Below are 17,156 nucleotides of genomic sequence, written 5' to 3'. Positions count from 1 at the left end.
TCTCATATTTTTTAACATTGATGACTAACTGATAGCCAAAACAATAAATTCTGATGATCCTCTCTTATTTCTCTTTCAGTTATTGTTTGTTAAACTGACCACATCGCTGTCTCACCAGTCACCAGTATCTAATGGTTTATCTGCTTCGCATGATGGCATTCATATACAAATCATGGTAACCTTTTAAGCATTTTATATGTATGACCAAAACAAAGGTAATCTCCTAATGCTTACAATATCGCTACATGCAAACAGGGCCTAATGACATAGCATATTATATTTTGCATAATCAAAGATTCAAGATATCTTTGGCTTCCCTAATATATTTTTATCACAGGTTGACAGCCACTACTATACTCAAATAGTATTATTTGTACTCACATTGCTCGTAAACTGAGTCGATGACATCTCGTCCGATGGCGAACAAGTGTGTCGACTCAGTATACAAGACAAAAATGAGAAATAGAACATTTCTCATGCCCAGAAACTAGAGACTCTCATGTTTCAATATATATAGAAATCAAAAGTGCATGTACTATTCAAAAAACTTTTAGATATAACCATATCCCAGTGATTCCCAGTTGAAAGGCTGGAAGACATAATAAACTTTAGGTGAGCTTTTGAAGAGCAATGCCACACATACACAAACAGCTGCAATGGCCACAAGTGAGAGCATCGCCGGCCGATAAACCAGTGCCGCTCTTGTGCCGCCATAAGCCAGCCTGTGCTGGCATATCCCGCATTGACTCGCCATCACTGTGGTTTCGAGCTTCTCGGTGTGCAAACTTGCAAGCTTAGATGTCCTGTTCACATCTAGTTGCTTCTGCTTTGTGTTACTGTCTACAATGGCGCCAGGGATATCAAGCACATGTTGTCCTTCGCGCCTTTTGTTGGTGTTCTTCTGGACAAGTTGAATGTAGGAGAAATAGCCGCGGAGGCTTGCATAATCGTTAGGCGTCAAGCCTGTATTGTCCCTAGCACTTTTCCATGCTTCAATTCCAACCTGAACATAGAACACAAGGTAAAAATGTTATAAACTCTGAAATCATTATGTACAGAAAATCAAACAAATTTTGCAGAATTAAGTAATCTAATGTTTGATATTGTTACGAAATCCCTTTCATTAAAATTTACTAGACTTTTAACAAAGTGATTAACAACGAAACAGAAGGAGACGATCCGTTCGGTATTAACAGAAAAACATGTGGCATTTCATAAACACCTCAGTTTTCAAACTTAGAGAAGTTTTATTTGATGCCAATTCCCTCCTAATAATTCTAACATAAAGCCTAAAGTACATAAAAGAATGAAGTTGAGAAGGGAATTACCATTCCTGGATCATCAGTTAATGCATCCAAGACATTCTCAGAGCCTTTCATGCTTGCTGCGACATGAAGTGGAGTTAACCCTGCCGGCCCAACATTATCAGGTCTAAATAAGAATTTTGCTGCCCCAGCTGAACTTTTCGTAGGCACAAATTTTAACAATAGTTCCACCATAGGCCTTGAATTTCTCTTCACAGCTTTGTGTAGAAGACCCATGTCCAATAACGCGAGCTCGATGGAGGTATGATCTCCTACATCAACACCATCCTCAAATATAATGTCCAAGAGTTTTTTCACCACTGCACACCAATCATGGTCCATGGAGAAATCAACAAGCCACACGAACCGACTGAAATGAAAGGGATCCTGAGTAGGCGCCAGGGTACCTAGCCTAACATTCAAACGACTTCTATGAAGAAGCCAACCCATTTCTTGTAAGAATTCCAGAGCTCGAGTCTTTTCTTCTATTTGTTTGCTCTTTAACAAGACGTCATCAGTGGCATCTGCCGCCTCAATCACATTCTCCAGCTTGCAGATCTCTGTACAAATTTCTTGCTCTGCGACTATAAATGGAAAGGAACAGCTGCTAAGACCATGATCTTCCACCTGAAAGCAAATATTATAGAAGTCAGTCAAAAAAATATGACTTCAAAAAGTCAGCAAAATTAGGAAAAAGCATATGTGGTATAAATTTATGATTACTTATAAAGCCTAAAACTATACAATTGTGAGGCCAACTAAAGTTTGCAAAATCTTATGGTAGCTATCAAAATCTACTTAGAAGCAAGCTATAGAGATTTGTGACTTTCTGTTAGTTTCTGGAAGTTAACAGGATACAACATAAATAATAAACAGGCAAAGCATATATTCATTCTGCCATTCTAGTGGAAAAGAAAAGAAACAGCGAAAACACATCGGGAAAAAGAAAAAGAATTGAGAGTGCGAGTATATGATACAACCTCAACAAACCCCCTGCCAGTTACATTTGGTATTTGACAAGAGAAGCTGAGATGTTGGATAGCTGCATCGGATACATCGGCTACATCAATCAAATCATGAGAACTATCATGTACCAGATACTTCCCTTCAAAAGCACAAAGCATCCTAAAATTGTGAAAAAAAAAAAAAACCAAAACTTAGATTTTCCCCACATCCAAACTTTTAGAGAGAAACATGGACCAAGAACATTTATGCTTTTGCATTTTTCAAATGCTAGTCTGTAGCTACAACCTTTCAAGTAAGAAAATTTGATATCATCATAATAAAGATTTTACCTTGTGCTGGATCTGAAAAGGTTGAACCCTTTCACAGTAAACTTAGCATTTGCATTTTTAGGAACAGCAAGTGGTTTAATGCATGAAATCCTACAATTCTGTGGGCTTCTAAGATGCAACGGCACGTCTAAGACAACTTGGCCTGCAGGATGGATACACAAAAATAAAACAAAATAAAGTAAAAACAAAAAACCAAAATAGAAGTTCTTGCTGGTATTTTAATATCACAATCACACGACGGACATGCACACATAACGCACACTCAGATGGAGAACATACCGTTATACAAAAAAGCTACAGATTGTTGCACCCTTGTATATACCCAACCTGTTGTCCAGAAAGAATCATTTGAAGCAAGCTTGCTCAAGCTGGATCCGAGGTTACAGGAGAGCTGCAATATTGAAATAGTAATAAGCACGTCTAGATTTTTCTTCTTTTTTTTTTTCCTTTTCCTTTCAAATGGTATCATCCAGCAACCAACATTTGTGGTTTATAACAAACAATACCTCCTCCCATGCAGATTTCTCGAGGCGGAGATATATTGTTAATACGATACAGCCTGGCCTTATATAGCTCTCAATCTCGGTAGGACTGTGTGATAACCAATTGAGGATCTTGAAAACAAAAAGGATGCCATAAATTAAACACAGCATGAAGAAGCAGTGCAGTGAAATTGTTTGTAGCAATTTTATGAACAGAAAGTACCTGTGATCGGAGAACATGGGGAAAATCACTTGGATCCTTGCCAAAGAGTTTGAAAACTATTCGATCTGTGCGAGACTGTAAGAGGTAAAAAAAATGTCAATAAGTATGAATCCTATTATACTAAAACTATCAAAACTGGAGTTAAACACCAAGAATAAGTAGATGAACTTAAAATATAGACCTAAAGAACATACCTGAGCTTCTCCACTAGAACTAGATGGTGACTGGGTGGAGGTTGAATCTGAGTTTATACTTGTCTGCGGTGGACTTGATTTGAGAGAGTTACATTGCAACCACAAAGGATGATCAAGAGACCTAACCTCTCCCACGGGAGCAGAAGACGACTTAGGATTCTCGGCACAATCCTGTGTATCATCATATACATTATTCAGGTCGATGTTATTTAAGTGATCCCTTCCAACGCTAGTATCTGCTGCAATTAACTGGGATGGTTGGCTATCCCTCGATAGAAGTACATTTGAGGAGGGCTGGATTCCCGAAGGTTTCAACTTTGCCACTGCACCATGACTTAAAGGTACGCATTTCTCTGTGACAGCATTCAAAGGTGCTGCCTCACACTGTACCATAGACCTTGGAGGATCCTGCCGGATGGCACCATTACCCGTCTTGATGGGAGAACCAGAAGGCCTTGAGGCTTCAGGACCATTTGAATTAAGATTTGGCACATTGAGCGCAGCTTCAGGTGTCCTAGAATTTACCAAACCTTGAGATCCCTCCAGCAAAGAGGCTATACTTCTTTCATTAAGTGTACCCGCCAGATTTGCCAGGTTCCCCAGTAGATGAGAGAGAATATCCTGGTTCCTTGTATTATCTGACCCGTTTGCTGCAATTTATAGAAAGCACAATCTGTGGGGTCAAATAAATATGGTAATGGTCACATCAGAATGAGGGAAGACGAGGCATAAATATGAAGTTTCAACAGCAGAGACATAACATATTAGAACCTAAAAAAACAAGCAATTTCATTCTTTTTCAAGAAATGTTTCAGCAGAATAAAGCCTCGGGTTTCTAGCTTTGCAATAGGAGTATGCCCAAAGTCAGAAGGAGGCACGGGCAAGTAAATAACGAGAACTATGGCTCTAAGTATGGCTCTCTTAGAAAAGACCATCAAAAGCGAATCACTATCATACATTTTGATCAGATACTTGCATGTTGCGAATCATTTCAATCTGGTTCGATGAGATGTCAAAGACCAAGTGACTAGCTCCCCTTGCCCACACAATTTTCCTACATTCTAAACTATCTTCCCTTCGCTATGCAATCAAGCCATACATCTTAACCCTGGATGTTATCTATCTCTACTAGCAACAACCTCAAATACGGGTACTGTTTATAAGATTTTAGTACTTTACCAGTACACTCAAGGAATACAGGTAACTAGCTTGATCATAACTTGATCCAGTTTCACAGCACACTAACCAAACAACTAAATACAAAGGCATTCCAAGCAGAAACACTAACCAAACAACTAAATACAAAGGCATTCCAAGCAGAAAAGACTTTTGATGACACAAATACTCACAATGCATATTGGACAGTATCCGTAACAAACTCATCAACAGATAGCTACTACCCCTTTCACCATTCAGAGAACCTCCATTAACTCCAGCTGCATCAGGATGCGTTTTCCTCCTCCTCCTATTGTGGCCTGCCAGACGCCTACGACAACTCCGCTTCCCTTCATCAAACTCCTCAAGCGCATGAAACCTGCCATTAATTTAGCAAGTTGGCATCCAACTTCAGTACTAAAGTAAATGCCCTGGAAAATTTTCCTTTTTTTCAATCAAAACAAGTTCTTTTGAACAACTTCCACTTAGTAGTAATCAACTAAAGTTCTTAAAAAACTTGACACAGCACAGACACCTGACTACTCATTATTTTGATGATCATGTAACAAATCTGAAATCTGAATCTGAAAGAATTGATCAACCAAACTAACCTGCTACACTGTTGACAAAACCGCTGCATAACATTTCCCACAAGGGCCTTAGTAGCTTTAGAATGCACATCACAAACTTTATGTCGACGGTGGTAATCCTTTGCACCACTAAGATCAACCCTACAATCTTGTACCTGACAAACTGCACGGTTAGAAGTTGTAGCAGCTGTCTCTACTACCTTTGTCTTCTTTCCACTTTTCTCATCCCCTTCCACCATGATTGGGTAAACCTGAGCTCCAAGATTCAAATTAAGAGAACTACCACCACCACCTCCTCCTCCTCCTTCATCATTCAGCTCCTCCCTTTCTTCGCCTTCACCTATTACAACAGCTCTTCTCTTCTTCTCCAACTCTCTCTTCCCTTCTTCAACAGGGTTGATTGAAGAAGAGATACTGTTAGATGCATTAATAGCATTATTATTTGCATGAATCTCAGGATTTGGTGGGAAAAATTGGCGGCTTCTACAATCTGATGGAACCGAATTGAGTTGTTGAGCAGTGAAGAGATCACCGTCCCATCTCCAATCGTTCAAATCCCACTCCAAACTCCTCTTCCCAACACCTTTCATTTCTGGAACCACAGCTCCATATAAAAACTGATTCTTTCCCCCAAATCTGGCTTCCATAAATCAAAATCCAAGAAAATTAACAATACCCAGTTCAATGATTGATGCAACAAAGGGTCACAGACAAACAAAAATTCCCAATTCCAGCACCCACCTGCGGAAACCACATCAGGAAAGAACAAAATACAAAAGGGTCACAACCTAGAACATCAAAATTGGAACTTGTTTGAGCATTTTGACTCGAGCATGAAAATTTTTTACATGGGAGAAGAAAAGAGGAGAGAGAAAAGGGTGAGAAAGAAGGAAGATGGAAGTGCTGGGCTTAAAAAAGGGACAAGGATGGAAAATTAGGAGAAGATTAGGAAAGAGTCTGATATGCGTTATTGCGATTATCAAATTGAGGTTTCTGTTTCTGTTGTGCTGTGATGACTGCTCTCAGACACGGACAGTTACTGTAGCACACTATAACCCTTTTTTCTTTTTTCTTTTTTCTTTTTTTTTTCTCCCTAATTTCTTGTAGTCAATTTTTTTTTAATTCTTAAGTAAACTATTAAAATGGCATCTGAAATGACAAAAAATTTTAAAGGACACTAACAATAAATAAACCTCTGCAAATTTTAGAAACATGATAAAAAAATATATATTAAATATTAAATATATATTTAAAAACAATTTTAAAAATTAATTTAATTATAAATTTTTGCAATCATAATTAAAAAAATAAAATTTTTTATTCTTAAATTTTAATTTTTTTGTCAAGTGAATTTTTTTTAAAAAGAATTTATTGTGAATAATTATTTTTTTTGAAAAAAAAACTTAGATATCAAATTTTGTTTTAATTTTTTTTGTGCACTTTCTAAATATTTATTCAAATATTACCACAAAAATTTAGACTTAATGAATAAGTCGTTTGTTAAATATAAAAGTTTTTATCATATTTTCAAAAATTATAATATTTATTGGTTCTTTTTGTCGTATTTTCAAATCATTTAGAAATTGTTTTGTTGATAAGTCAATAACATCTTTCATAAACCTTTTTGTTAATGACAGAATCTTTCGAATATTGAATTAATAGTTAACTTTTTATGCTTTTCCAAATATTACAAAATATATTATTATATAATATTATATAATAAATCTATTATGTAGTTTTTATTTCATTTCTTTTTTATATTTATATTTTATTTTACTCATTTTTAATTAGTAAAATATTTTTATGATATTTTTAGGATAAAATATCTTTTTATTTTTAAAATTTGTCAAAAATTTAAAAAGTATTACCTCGAAATGAAGTTTTAAATTTAATGTATGCAGATTTAAATTATATTTTGTATAAAAAATGATTGAAGAAATGAGGTTGTTTCGATTTAAGAGAGACAATTTTATTTTAGAGAGAACTAATTAAATTTTATTATTTTGTATAAATTTTAAAAGAAATTAAAATTAAATATTAAAATAATAAATATCGTATTTAGTCTCACATTATTATTTATGATATATAATTTTATAAATACAGATATAGTATTTTATAAAAAATTAATTTTGATATACCGTCAGTGTAAAGTAATATGTACGCCATATATAAAAATACTTGCCTTTCATATTAACTGCATAAATAATCATCCAAAAGAACGATATAATTATACGATTATGTAATATGTTTTACATTGTCAATCTATTAAAATTAAACTCATTTATAATATCTAAAATAAAATTGAACTGAAATCGAATATTAAAAATAATGTTTATGTTAAAAATTCCTTGTTTAAGAGACATAATAATTAACCAAAAAAAGCAGAGGTATTTATTTTGACTTATTACTTTAATTTGGTTAGACTCTTTTGATCATCTCATAAAATATGAAGTGAACTATTTGGTACCTGTGATTCCGAATATAAGAATAATATAGAAATTCTCATTGTTTTATTCTTTCTAATTCCATTTCTAATTTAAAAGTAAAAATGAAATTGCAAAAAATTTATGATGCATTATGCAATACAGTGTCGTATTCCTTGGAACCAAAAACACACTGTCATATTCCTATATTCCTATATCTTGAGTCCTCAAATTTTCATTTTACTTCGTAGCCAAACACGGCCCTTAAAATGTCATCATATTACTACTACTTTTTTTAAGGGAAGGGAATCTCTTCTGTTCTCTCTCTGCCACCAACCAAGTTTATGTCTCTCTCACTGTTGTTCTATTCAAAGTTTAGAACCATTGTCAAATTTTCCGAAACCAAAATCAACCTTTGTAAATGACCATGCGGGATCTCTTGACGGTTTGATTGTGACCTTTTTTGCGTGTGAACACACTCAAATGTAAATTGGGATACTCATCAAATCATCCTCTGATCCAGTGCCAATGGGCAATAGCCTTTTTCATCTTATGTTTCTTTTTTTTTTATTTTCCTTCTCCCTTTTATAATTTATGTGGGTCAAAAGTGACTATTAATATATCTTTTATTCAACATATAATAATAATAATAATAATAATAATAATAATAATAATAATAATAATAAAGATGTTGAATACTTTATTTTCATGATTAATAGTCTTGAGCTTAAGTTTTAAAAACATAAAATATATTTTATAAATATCTTATTATATGAAAAAAGTATTTAATTAAATTTCTACCATGTTCTTTTATATTTATAATTTTTATTATTTTAGTCTTTTAAATTTAAAATTTTTTATATTGATCTTTGAGACTTGATTCTAGATACTATATTAGTGTTTTGATTTTTTCTAGTAGTGAATTAAAAATGAATTACTAAGTTAGCTCTTACTTACTACGCTAGACGCAAAGCTAAACAAAAAGACAAAGAAGAGTTTATACAATTTACAAATCGTTTTATCTTTCCTATTTTTCAAAAGAGGCTTATTTTTTTGGTTATGGAAGATGTAAATGTGTTGTGCCGGGTTATGGATGATGGAGGTGTTAGACCAATTTGTGGGACAGCTTTTTGCTCAGAGTTGGTGTTAAGAAATCGGACTATACGATTTCATTGTTTTTAAATTTTTGTAAGCAAATCGAATGGTTCGTTTTGCATGGAGGGAAGATCTAAAATTCACATAAAGCTTATCGGACCCTGCGATTTGTGCATGAATAATTTTTTTTTACTTTCCCTAACTGAAATCGGATGGTCCGTTTTCATTGTTAATGAATTTTTTGAATTAAGTTCAGCAACTCGCTGGGTTTGAGTTATGCACGAATAAATTTTTTTATTTTCCCTAAATGAAATCGGATGGTACGTTTTCATTATTATATATATATATTTTTTAATTAGGTAAAACAACTCGTTTGCTCCGAGTTGTGTGTGTGTATATATATACATGCGAAGGTGTGTAAATCGTAATTAGCAGACCAGATCTAACATTCTTCATCTTCTTCGACTTCTCTTCTTCTTTCTCATGGTCTGGTGTATATCTGGTTGGCTTGGAAAAAAAAGTTGATAGTGAACAGGGACGGACATAAGGGGAGGCGAGTGGCGGCCTCGGCCCCCCAACTTTTTTTAATAGTAATAAGTTATTATGTATAATTTAATTTTTTTTAAAAATTATTTATTATTTAGTCTAGTATAAATAAAAGTTCAATCTAATTTAAATATTAATAAATTTTAATATCTAAAAGTAAGTAACAATATTAAAAAAATCTGAAAAAGATATTATTACTAATATTTTTTAATTAAATAAAAATTTCAAATATCATAAAGTGAATTCTTTTTCTTCTTGTGGTCGTCTTTTTTTATTTATTTTGTATTAATTCTCTCTGTTTCAACTGCTACAATTAAACGATCTTTTTGAACTATAAATATTGTGAAAAAATAACTTAGAAATAAAATAAAAGATGAATTTCTTGCTAATTGTCTTTTAATTATATTGAAAAAAAATACTGAAAAATTTGATATAAATTCTATTATCGGTAAATTTTATGATACGAAAAATCGACCACTTTGTTAGTAAAAAGTATACACTTATTTTTTTACTTTAAAATATATTCTCTGTTGGTATATTTTTGTAATACATCTTATATTATATAATTTTTTTACATAATTTTTAATATTATATGTGTTATTGGCCTCCCATAATATCATTCTAGATCCGTCACTGATAGTGAAATTTCTGTTTCTGTTTAAGTGAGTGAGAGGAATGGATGATAGAGTTCTTTTGAAAGTGTATTACTTTGGTCAGATTTTGTTGCAGACGTCTGAAGGAGTAAAATTTGTTTGTGAAGATCTGTTAGATGTTGTTATTCCCTTCACAATTTCATTTGAAGAGCTTAAAGGTGTGATTTGTGAGAAGATAGATTCGGAGATCTCAAAAAAATATCATGTATTTTATACAGATATCCTATGCCAATATTTGGTGGATTCGTTCAGTTTCAGACCAAATATATAATGGACGAAGCGAGCATGCAAGAGATGTTTTCAATGTATATTGAAAGTCGTGCTCAAATCTCATTCATCGAGTTGTACATTCGAACAATCTGAGGCCGACCGAAATATTTTACGGGAAGACTACAATAGTGCCAGTGAGGAAGAGTTTGAAAGCAATTACGAAGTTGTTGGTCCAAACGGAGATGAAGATTAAGGTGACGGCACTGTGGCTCCGAATGTGACAGACGTGGCAAATGCACTTGCGAATGAAGTGCCATTTGAGAAGTCATCTTTCATGCGAGTTTTGGATTTGGAAGCCATGCATGCTCTGGAGTTTTCAGACTATATAAGTGCAGGTACTCAATTAGCATTTGTAAAAGAGTTTATTTAGTCAAGTTTAAGATAAAAATATTTTGAGTTAATTAGTATTTAGGAAGCAGTATTTATTTAATTATTTAATTAATTAGGATTTATTAATAAGTATTTATTATAATATTTATGAAGTTATTTAGGCGATTGGTATTTATTTTTAGTTATTTAGTTAATTTGTATTTATGTAGTTGTTTAGTTAATTAAGGTTTATTAATGAGTATTTGTTATAGTATTTATGAAGTTATTTAGGCGATTAGTGTTTATTTTTAGTTATTTAGTTAATTTGTATTTATTTAGTTATTTAGTTAATTAGAGTTTATTAATGAGTATTTATTATAGTATCTATGAAGTTATTTAGCTGATTAGTATTTATTTTTAGTTATTTTGTTAATTTGTATTTATTAACAGTATTTATTAATGTGTTTGTGTTTTTATTTTATTGAGATTGAAATAATAACGTAATGTAAAGCTTATTTATATCATTATTGATGTTGTGAGTACTGATTTACTTTTAATTTTGGTCATTAAACAATCGTGCCTTAAATATTAATGGTTGGTTGCCGTCCTGGCAAAAGTTCCTATTGTCGCAGATGGTGAATTCGCCGTGGAAATGAAATTCAGTTCTAGGGAAGCTGTTATTAAGGCGATAAAGGAGTATACCCTTTGAAGAAGTGTAGACTACCGTGTGTATGAGTCGAAGCCGTTGACATTTTATGTCAAGTGTACACAGTACGGGTCAGGGTGTTATTAGCTTATCAAAGTTAGCATGATCAGCAGAAACTACTGTTGGGTTATTAGGAGATACAATGACAGTCACACTTGTACCAGAGCAACCATTTCTCAGTATCATTTGAAGTTGGATTCAAATACAATTGCAAAAGGCATAAAGCCGTTGGTTGAGGCTGACCCCTCGTTAAAGGTAAAATCAGTTATTGCAGAAGTGCAATCGAAGTTCAACTACACCGTCAATTATCGGAAAGCTTGGTTGGCTAAGCAAAAGTCAGTTGAATAAATATTTGGAGGTTAGGAAGCATCTTAGGAAGCGTTGCCCATATGGTTTGCGGTCATGTGTCATAAGGAGCCATCAGCTATCGTATATTTTGAGACTATGCTTGCATATCAAGGGGATGGCTTGGTAAGTGATATCTATGTATTGCATCGAGTCTTCTGGAGCTATTACCATGCATTAGAGCATTCAGACATTGTAAGCCAGTTTTCTAGGTGGACGGGACTCACTTGTACGAAAAGAATAAAGGTTGCTTGTTAGTGGCCGTTTCCCAGGATGGTAACAATAATATCGTCCCGATTGCATTTGCTATTGTCGAGGGAAAGACTTCTGATGCGTGACACTTTTTTCTTAGTAACCTGCATCAACATGTTGTGACTCGGGATGGTGTGGGACTGATATCGGACCGACATGAATCCATAAATGCAGTTGTGGAACGCAGTAACAGAGCTTGGTCACCTCCTAGAGCTTTTCACATATTTTGCATCAGGCATATAGAGTCGAACTTTCTTAGAAAATTCAAGGCACCGTACCTGCAAAAACTTGTCGTCAATATAGGTAACATTAAGTACTTCAAAGTTCGTTATTAACATAGCTGCGAACAATCTAGCGTTCATGAAAATTATTTTTTCATGCTTGGTATATGATATTGTGCAGGATATTTGAGGACGGTTCGCGAGTATGAAGTGCGTTACCAGCGTTTACGAGAGCGGGGCGAGGCGTACACTAACTGGTTAAACCGTATTCTTCGCGAACAGTATGCGTTGGCATTCGACGGTGGTTACTGATGGGGTCACATGACGACTAATCTAGTGGAATGCATCAACTCAGTCTTGAAGGGTGCACGCAATTTCTCCATCACTGCACTTGTGAAAGCAACATTCTACAACATTGAAACATTGTAACCTATGTGAGTGTACTTTATGATAATTGAATCATTATAACCTATGTCCAATTAAAGCATCACATGCAAAGTCATCATACATATAATAGTTAATGAAATTTAGGAAATTCAACTGAAGCATACACTACTTAGTTGGTACTTAAGAAAGTTTAGTCATACATAGAATAGTGAAATGATACTTGGAGAAAGATAACTGATACATAGAGAAAACTAACTACACCACAACTACTTTCTCGATGTCAACTTGCCAATATTCACAAGGTTCTTGCATTTCTTCACGGCCTTTTTGAACACAGACGGAGTGTATCGACTAGCGCTACGACGCGGTGAATCAATTCTGAGATTGTAGCCTTTGCCTGTCTCATCTGGAGTACAGACGTCACTTGTATATAATGCAACCAGACCAAGCAATTATATAGTATAATCAACCTTAACGAACATACCATACATGAATATAATATCATCAATTGACCAAACAAGTATATTATGTAATTAATCCAACCCAACAAACCATACAATAATATGATAACATCAATTGACCGAAAAAGTAAATCAATATTGTACCTGCATCATTCCGGAATTCTTCATCCTCGTCCATGTCCTCATCTTCTTCCTCCTTCATGTCCTCGTCCTCATCCTCCTCGTCTTTCTCGTCATCTGGCTCATCCACTAAGTACTCATCAGTCTCATGCTCAAATGTCTTAGTATTTTCTTCAATCAGAGTCATCGAAATACGGTGAGAGTTTTGACTATTAAGAATTTCTCTACCACCGTCACTCCTACTAGAATCACCATATACAAACCCTCCAGAAGCACCCGAGTAAGTGAGACATGGATACCTCGCGTCAAACGAATGTCTACCCGCCATGAATTCAGCCTGAAGGCCATGTTGTGCTTGGCTGGCATCTGAAGCCATGAACCCAAGCAACTGACTAAAAGAATTTTCATCTCCTAAGTCAAACTGTGGCGTACTCCAATGCTGTTGATGTATCGGGAACGACGTAGTAAACTGTATCTGAGGTACATATTGGCTTGTGGAGTGAGGTTGTTCTTATAGAGGTGGAGGTGGAGGCGGTAGTGACTGTGGCTCCTACTCTTCATTTTCATCATCCATAACCTGGTCACCCTCAACATCCTCTTGGACCACAAGATCTGACAAGTTCAAGTGATTTCCATACTTTAAACGGTACCAGTACATGTAAATATCTAATGGATGCTGCGGAGCCATGGGAAGCTCAGTAAGAACGTGATTATACCTATTTGTCCACTGCATCACCCAAAATGAATGAGTCGTGGTTGTGGTCCAGTTAAGATTCTTAGGACCAGTCAAGACTTCTCCGTGTGCTCGGTCTAGATTCCGTTCCTGATCAGGAACTCCCTGAACGAAATCGAACTATCGTCTAATACTATCGGTAGCATTTCATTCAATACATTCAAAAGATACCAATGGCACCGTTGCACTCTAAACCACCAAGTGCATGTAGATGTCTGCAGGAATTATGTCCGGATCAACACGATCGACAGAATATGCAACCCACAAAAACTGGTAACAATAAAGCAAACAAATGATCACATTCCAAATAACTATATCACTAAACTTGAACCAAATACTACGTTAATGAAAACACACCTGGCCTTCTTGAAGATCATCCAGGGCCTTCCTAAAATAAGCAAGCTTAAGATATCTATAGACTCGGTCTCCACGCTCCCAGTTACGCCACCTAATATGACTTATCTCATTAACACAATTGGATTATAAATATGAAGATAACATGTAATTGTAAGATAATTTTACCTGTTTGCAAGTGGAAAACTGCGGGGTTCCCAAGGAACCGGCGCTAGATATGGTAGGCGTATCCAAGCCCAACAGATCAGAAGTGTCAGCGGACCATCGATTTTTTTACAGTCAAAACGTGATGTCCTGCATAACGCCCTGTACAGTGTGCTAGGCATGCTGATCCCCAATTGTACTGTCTGATACTAGCAAAATCACTGAACCGAGGCAGAAACTTCTAGTGGACAGATGCCCCAGACTTGTTTCCAAACAAGATCGTGTCGATCAATAGCATGATGTGGCACTTGACGTAAACCTGTATACTATTTTTATCAGTCAACTGTAACCGTTCTTTTAAATTCCATAGCCACGTCAGTTTTATGCAGCTTCCTCTACAATCCGACTTTTTCGGTGCGACCCCAAATTGATGCAAACACTCCACCTCTAAGGCTTCAAAACTACTCAAAATCATCCCTGTATGTGACTGGAAGACCGTCGGTCGAAAGACCGAAGATCATAGCCACGTCTTCCAGTGTCACAGCACATTCGCCAACCGGAAGGTGAAAGGTATGTGTGTCCGGGTGCCACCTTTCCACTAAAGCATTTACCAGTGTTTTCTGACATTGAACTACTCCAATCTGGGCCGCATAGTAAAAACTAGTAGATCGTAAATGCTCCTCCATCCTTTTATTGTACCGATTCGGATGGACAGAGTGATCACATGTCAACATCCATAAACTCTACAAAAGCATATCAAAATCACGATTCAGATTCCACAACTATCGTAGATAATTTCAAAATATTTAATTAAAACATAAAATATTACTGATAATACTAAAACCTACCCTAAAATAACATATTTCTGTCAATATTATTCCAAAAAAATTAATCCAAAAAAATTATACAACGAAATTATAACAGTTAACTAATTAATTATTATTACTAAAAGTATTACACAAAATTATAAACAAGTCATTTTTATTACTAATCTATTATATTGAAAAAAAAATCTCCACAGCAATTAATTACATTTAAGCACACATATTTCTAACTATTATTTAAACATATAACCCTAAAATTTTTAAATTAATTATAACAATTAATTACTTAACTCTAATTTATAATATTATTACAAAAATTTATAAACAAGTCATTTTTAATACTGATCTATTATATTGGAAAAAAATTCTAAGCAAGAATTAATTATATTTAAACGCACTTATATCTAACTATCATTTAAAGATATATTCCTAAATTTTTAAATTTAATTATAACGGTTAACCACTTATAATTTCTAATATTATTACAAAAAATTCTAAAAAATTAATTTTTTTATTTCTAATCTATTATATTTACAAAAAAGTATAAACAAAAATAACTATATTTAAACATATATATTTCTAACTATTATTTAAACATATATTCCTAAATTTCTATAATTAACTATAATTACTTAATTATAACTTCTAATATTACTCCAAAAATTTTAAAAGGGTCTGTTTTATTTATAATCTATTATATTATAAACAATTTTAAACAAAAATTAACAACATTTATACTTTTTTTTAAACATTTATTTCTAAATTTCTATCAATAAAATTATAGACTCAGTCATTCTCAGTTCAACTTCTAACAACAATAAAGTTAACTAAATTTCAAAAATAATAATCATAATTCTAAAATATAAAAAATTAACAAATAAACTTACATAATCAAAATAGTTGAGATATTTTATAATGTGAAATTCCAGACGATCAACATTTCTAAATTTTGATTTCTTGAAAATTTTAATTTTTTCCCCTCAAATGGATGAAGTAGCAAACTTTCAGGGAGGAAGAAGATAGAGATCTATTTCCTAGGTGGGAAAGGAAGCCAGGAAGGGAAAGTGAGGATGCGCATACAATGAAGACGAGTTGTGGAGTTAAAGGGGCACCGTCGCTGGGAGCCACTCGCGTGTATAGCATCACAAGTCAGAACTAACTCAATATTTCGTTCGATGAATCAATGTTAAAAAGAATTTAGTGACCTATATTGTACTTGAAGTTAGATTTCGAAAATTAGCATAATAAATTTTGAATATAAAAAACTAAAATGATAAAAACTATAAACATGAGAGACCACCGTATAAAAATTTAGTCTTGTATATTAAAAAAAATGTCTCATTTCTTTCCTATTTGATTCTTATTTATTGGTATTGAGGAGGCAAATATCTGTAAATAATAGGTACTAATAGAAAAAATTAAAAATAAATAAAAAAGAACAGAAAAGTAATAATTTTAACACTATAATTCAATATAAGATAATAATAATATACAATCTATTCATTAAATAATATAATATAAAGTCAAAATATAACATAAAAATTTATTCATATTGTTCTATCTATTTATTAATATAAATTTATTCACATGGGATGAGACCTTTCTCTCCATTTATAGATGAAAATGAGTTTCATTTATAGGATAAGTTTGACTGATGATTTTGCCATTTCTTATAAATGAGTAATGAGTAATGTTGCATGTATATTAAATTCAATTATTAAATTAGTTATTGATATAAAATATAAATTAAAAACTTTTAAAATTATCTCATAAAATTAAGATTTTTCTATGAAATAATCTTTATGAAAAATTTCTGGTGTTGTAACAAGTTTACAGTCGATTTGCATCCATTCCTGCCACTTGTTTAAGATGCATGTTGAAGGACGAATCAATTTTTCATATTTGTTCCAATGTCCCCTGTCTTCAATAATCTGAAGTCTAAATTTAATAACTTCTGACCTATAGATGAGAGAAAAAGAGAGATTTTTCAATTGGTGGCAACGAGTCTTATTCTGGGCAGCGGCTCAATTCGACGGTAGACAAAAGACCCTCTTCATAGGAGCGTTGTGC

At 33.6% G+C, this 17,156-nt stretch overlaps 1 protein-coding gene across 1 annotated transcript; it reads right to left on the bottom strand.

The window, feature by feature from the left end:
- Nucleotides 1-254: 254 nt before the first annotated feature.
- Nucleotides 255-6,291, bottom strand: LOC112707387 (squamosa promoter-binding-like protein 1). Its single transcript, XM_025759105.3, has 10 exons — nucleotides 5,265-6,291; nucleotides 4,848-5,032; nucleotides 3,499-4,148; nucleotides 3,305-3,379; nucleotides 3,106-3,213; nucleotides 2,879-2,990; nucleotides 2,600-2,741; nucleotides 2,285-2,429; nucleotides 1,329-1,931; nucleotides 255-1,003 (listed from the first exon to the last, which is right to left on the bottom strand). Exons 1-10 carry the CDS (start codon nucleotides 5,888-5,890, stop codon nucleotides 551-553), a joined length of 3,099 nt encoding a protein of 1,032 aa, XP_025614890.1. The 5' UTR covers nucleotides 5,891-6,291; the 3' UTR covers nucleotides 255-550.
- Between the last annotated feature and the right edge of the window lie 10,865 nt (nucleotides 6,292-17,156).

The sequence above is a fragment of the Arachis hypogaea genome, chromosome 1 (assembly GCF_003086295.3).
Source record: "Arachis hypogaea cultivar Tifrunner chromosome 1, arahy.Tifrunner.gnm2.J5K5, whole genome shotgun sequence".
NCBI lineage: Eukaryota > Viridiplantae > Streptophyta > Magnoliopsida > Fabales > Fabaceae > Arachis > Arachis hypogaea.
Note: the sequence above shows the minus strand (reverse complement) of the source record. Positions and strands in the feature narration are given on the sequence as shown.

Excerpts from the sequence above, each read along its gene's own strand:
- LOC112707387 (XM_025759105.3), bottom strand. The coding sequence starts at position 5,890 with ATGGAAGCCAGATTTGGGGGAAAGAATCAGTTTTTATATGGAGCTGTG. Across the intron at positions 3,380-3,498 it reads GTTCTAGTGGAGAAGCTCAG|TCTCGCACAGATCGAATAGT; the intron begins GTATGTTCTTTA and ends TACCTCTTACAG. Across the intron at positions 2,430-2,599 it reads CTTTTCAGATCCAGCACAAG|GATGCTTTGTGCTTTTGAAG; the intron begins GTAAAATCTTTA and ends TCACAATTTTAG.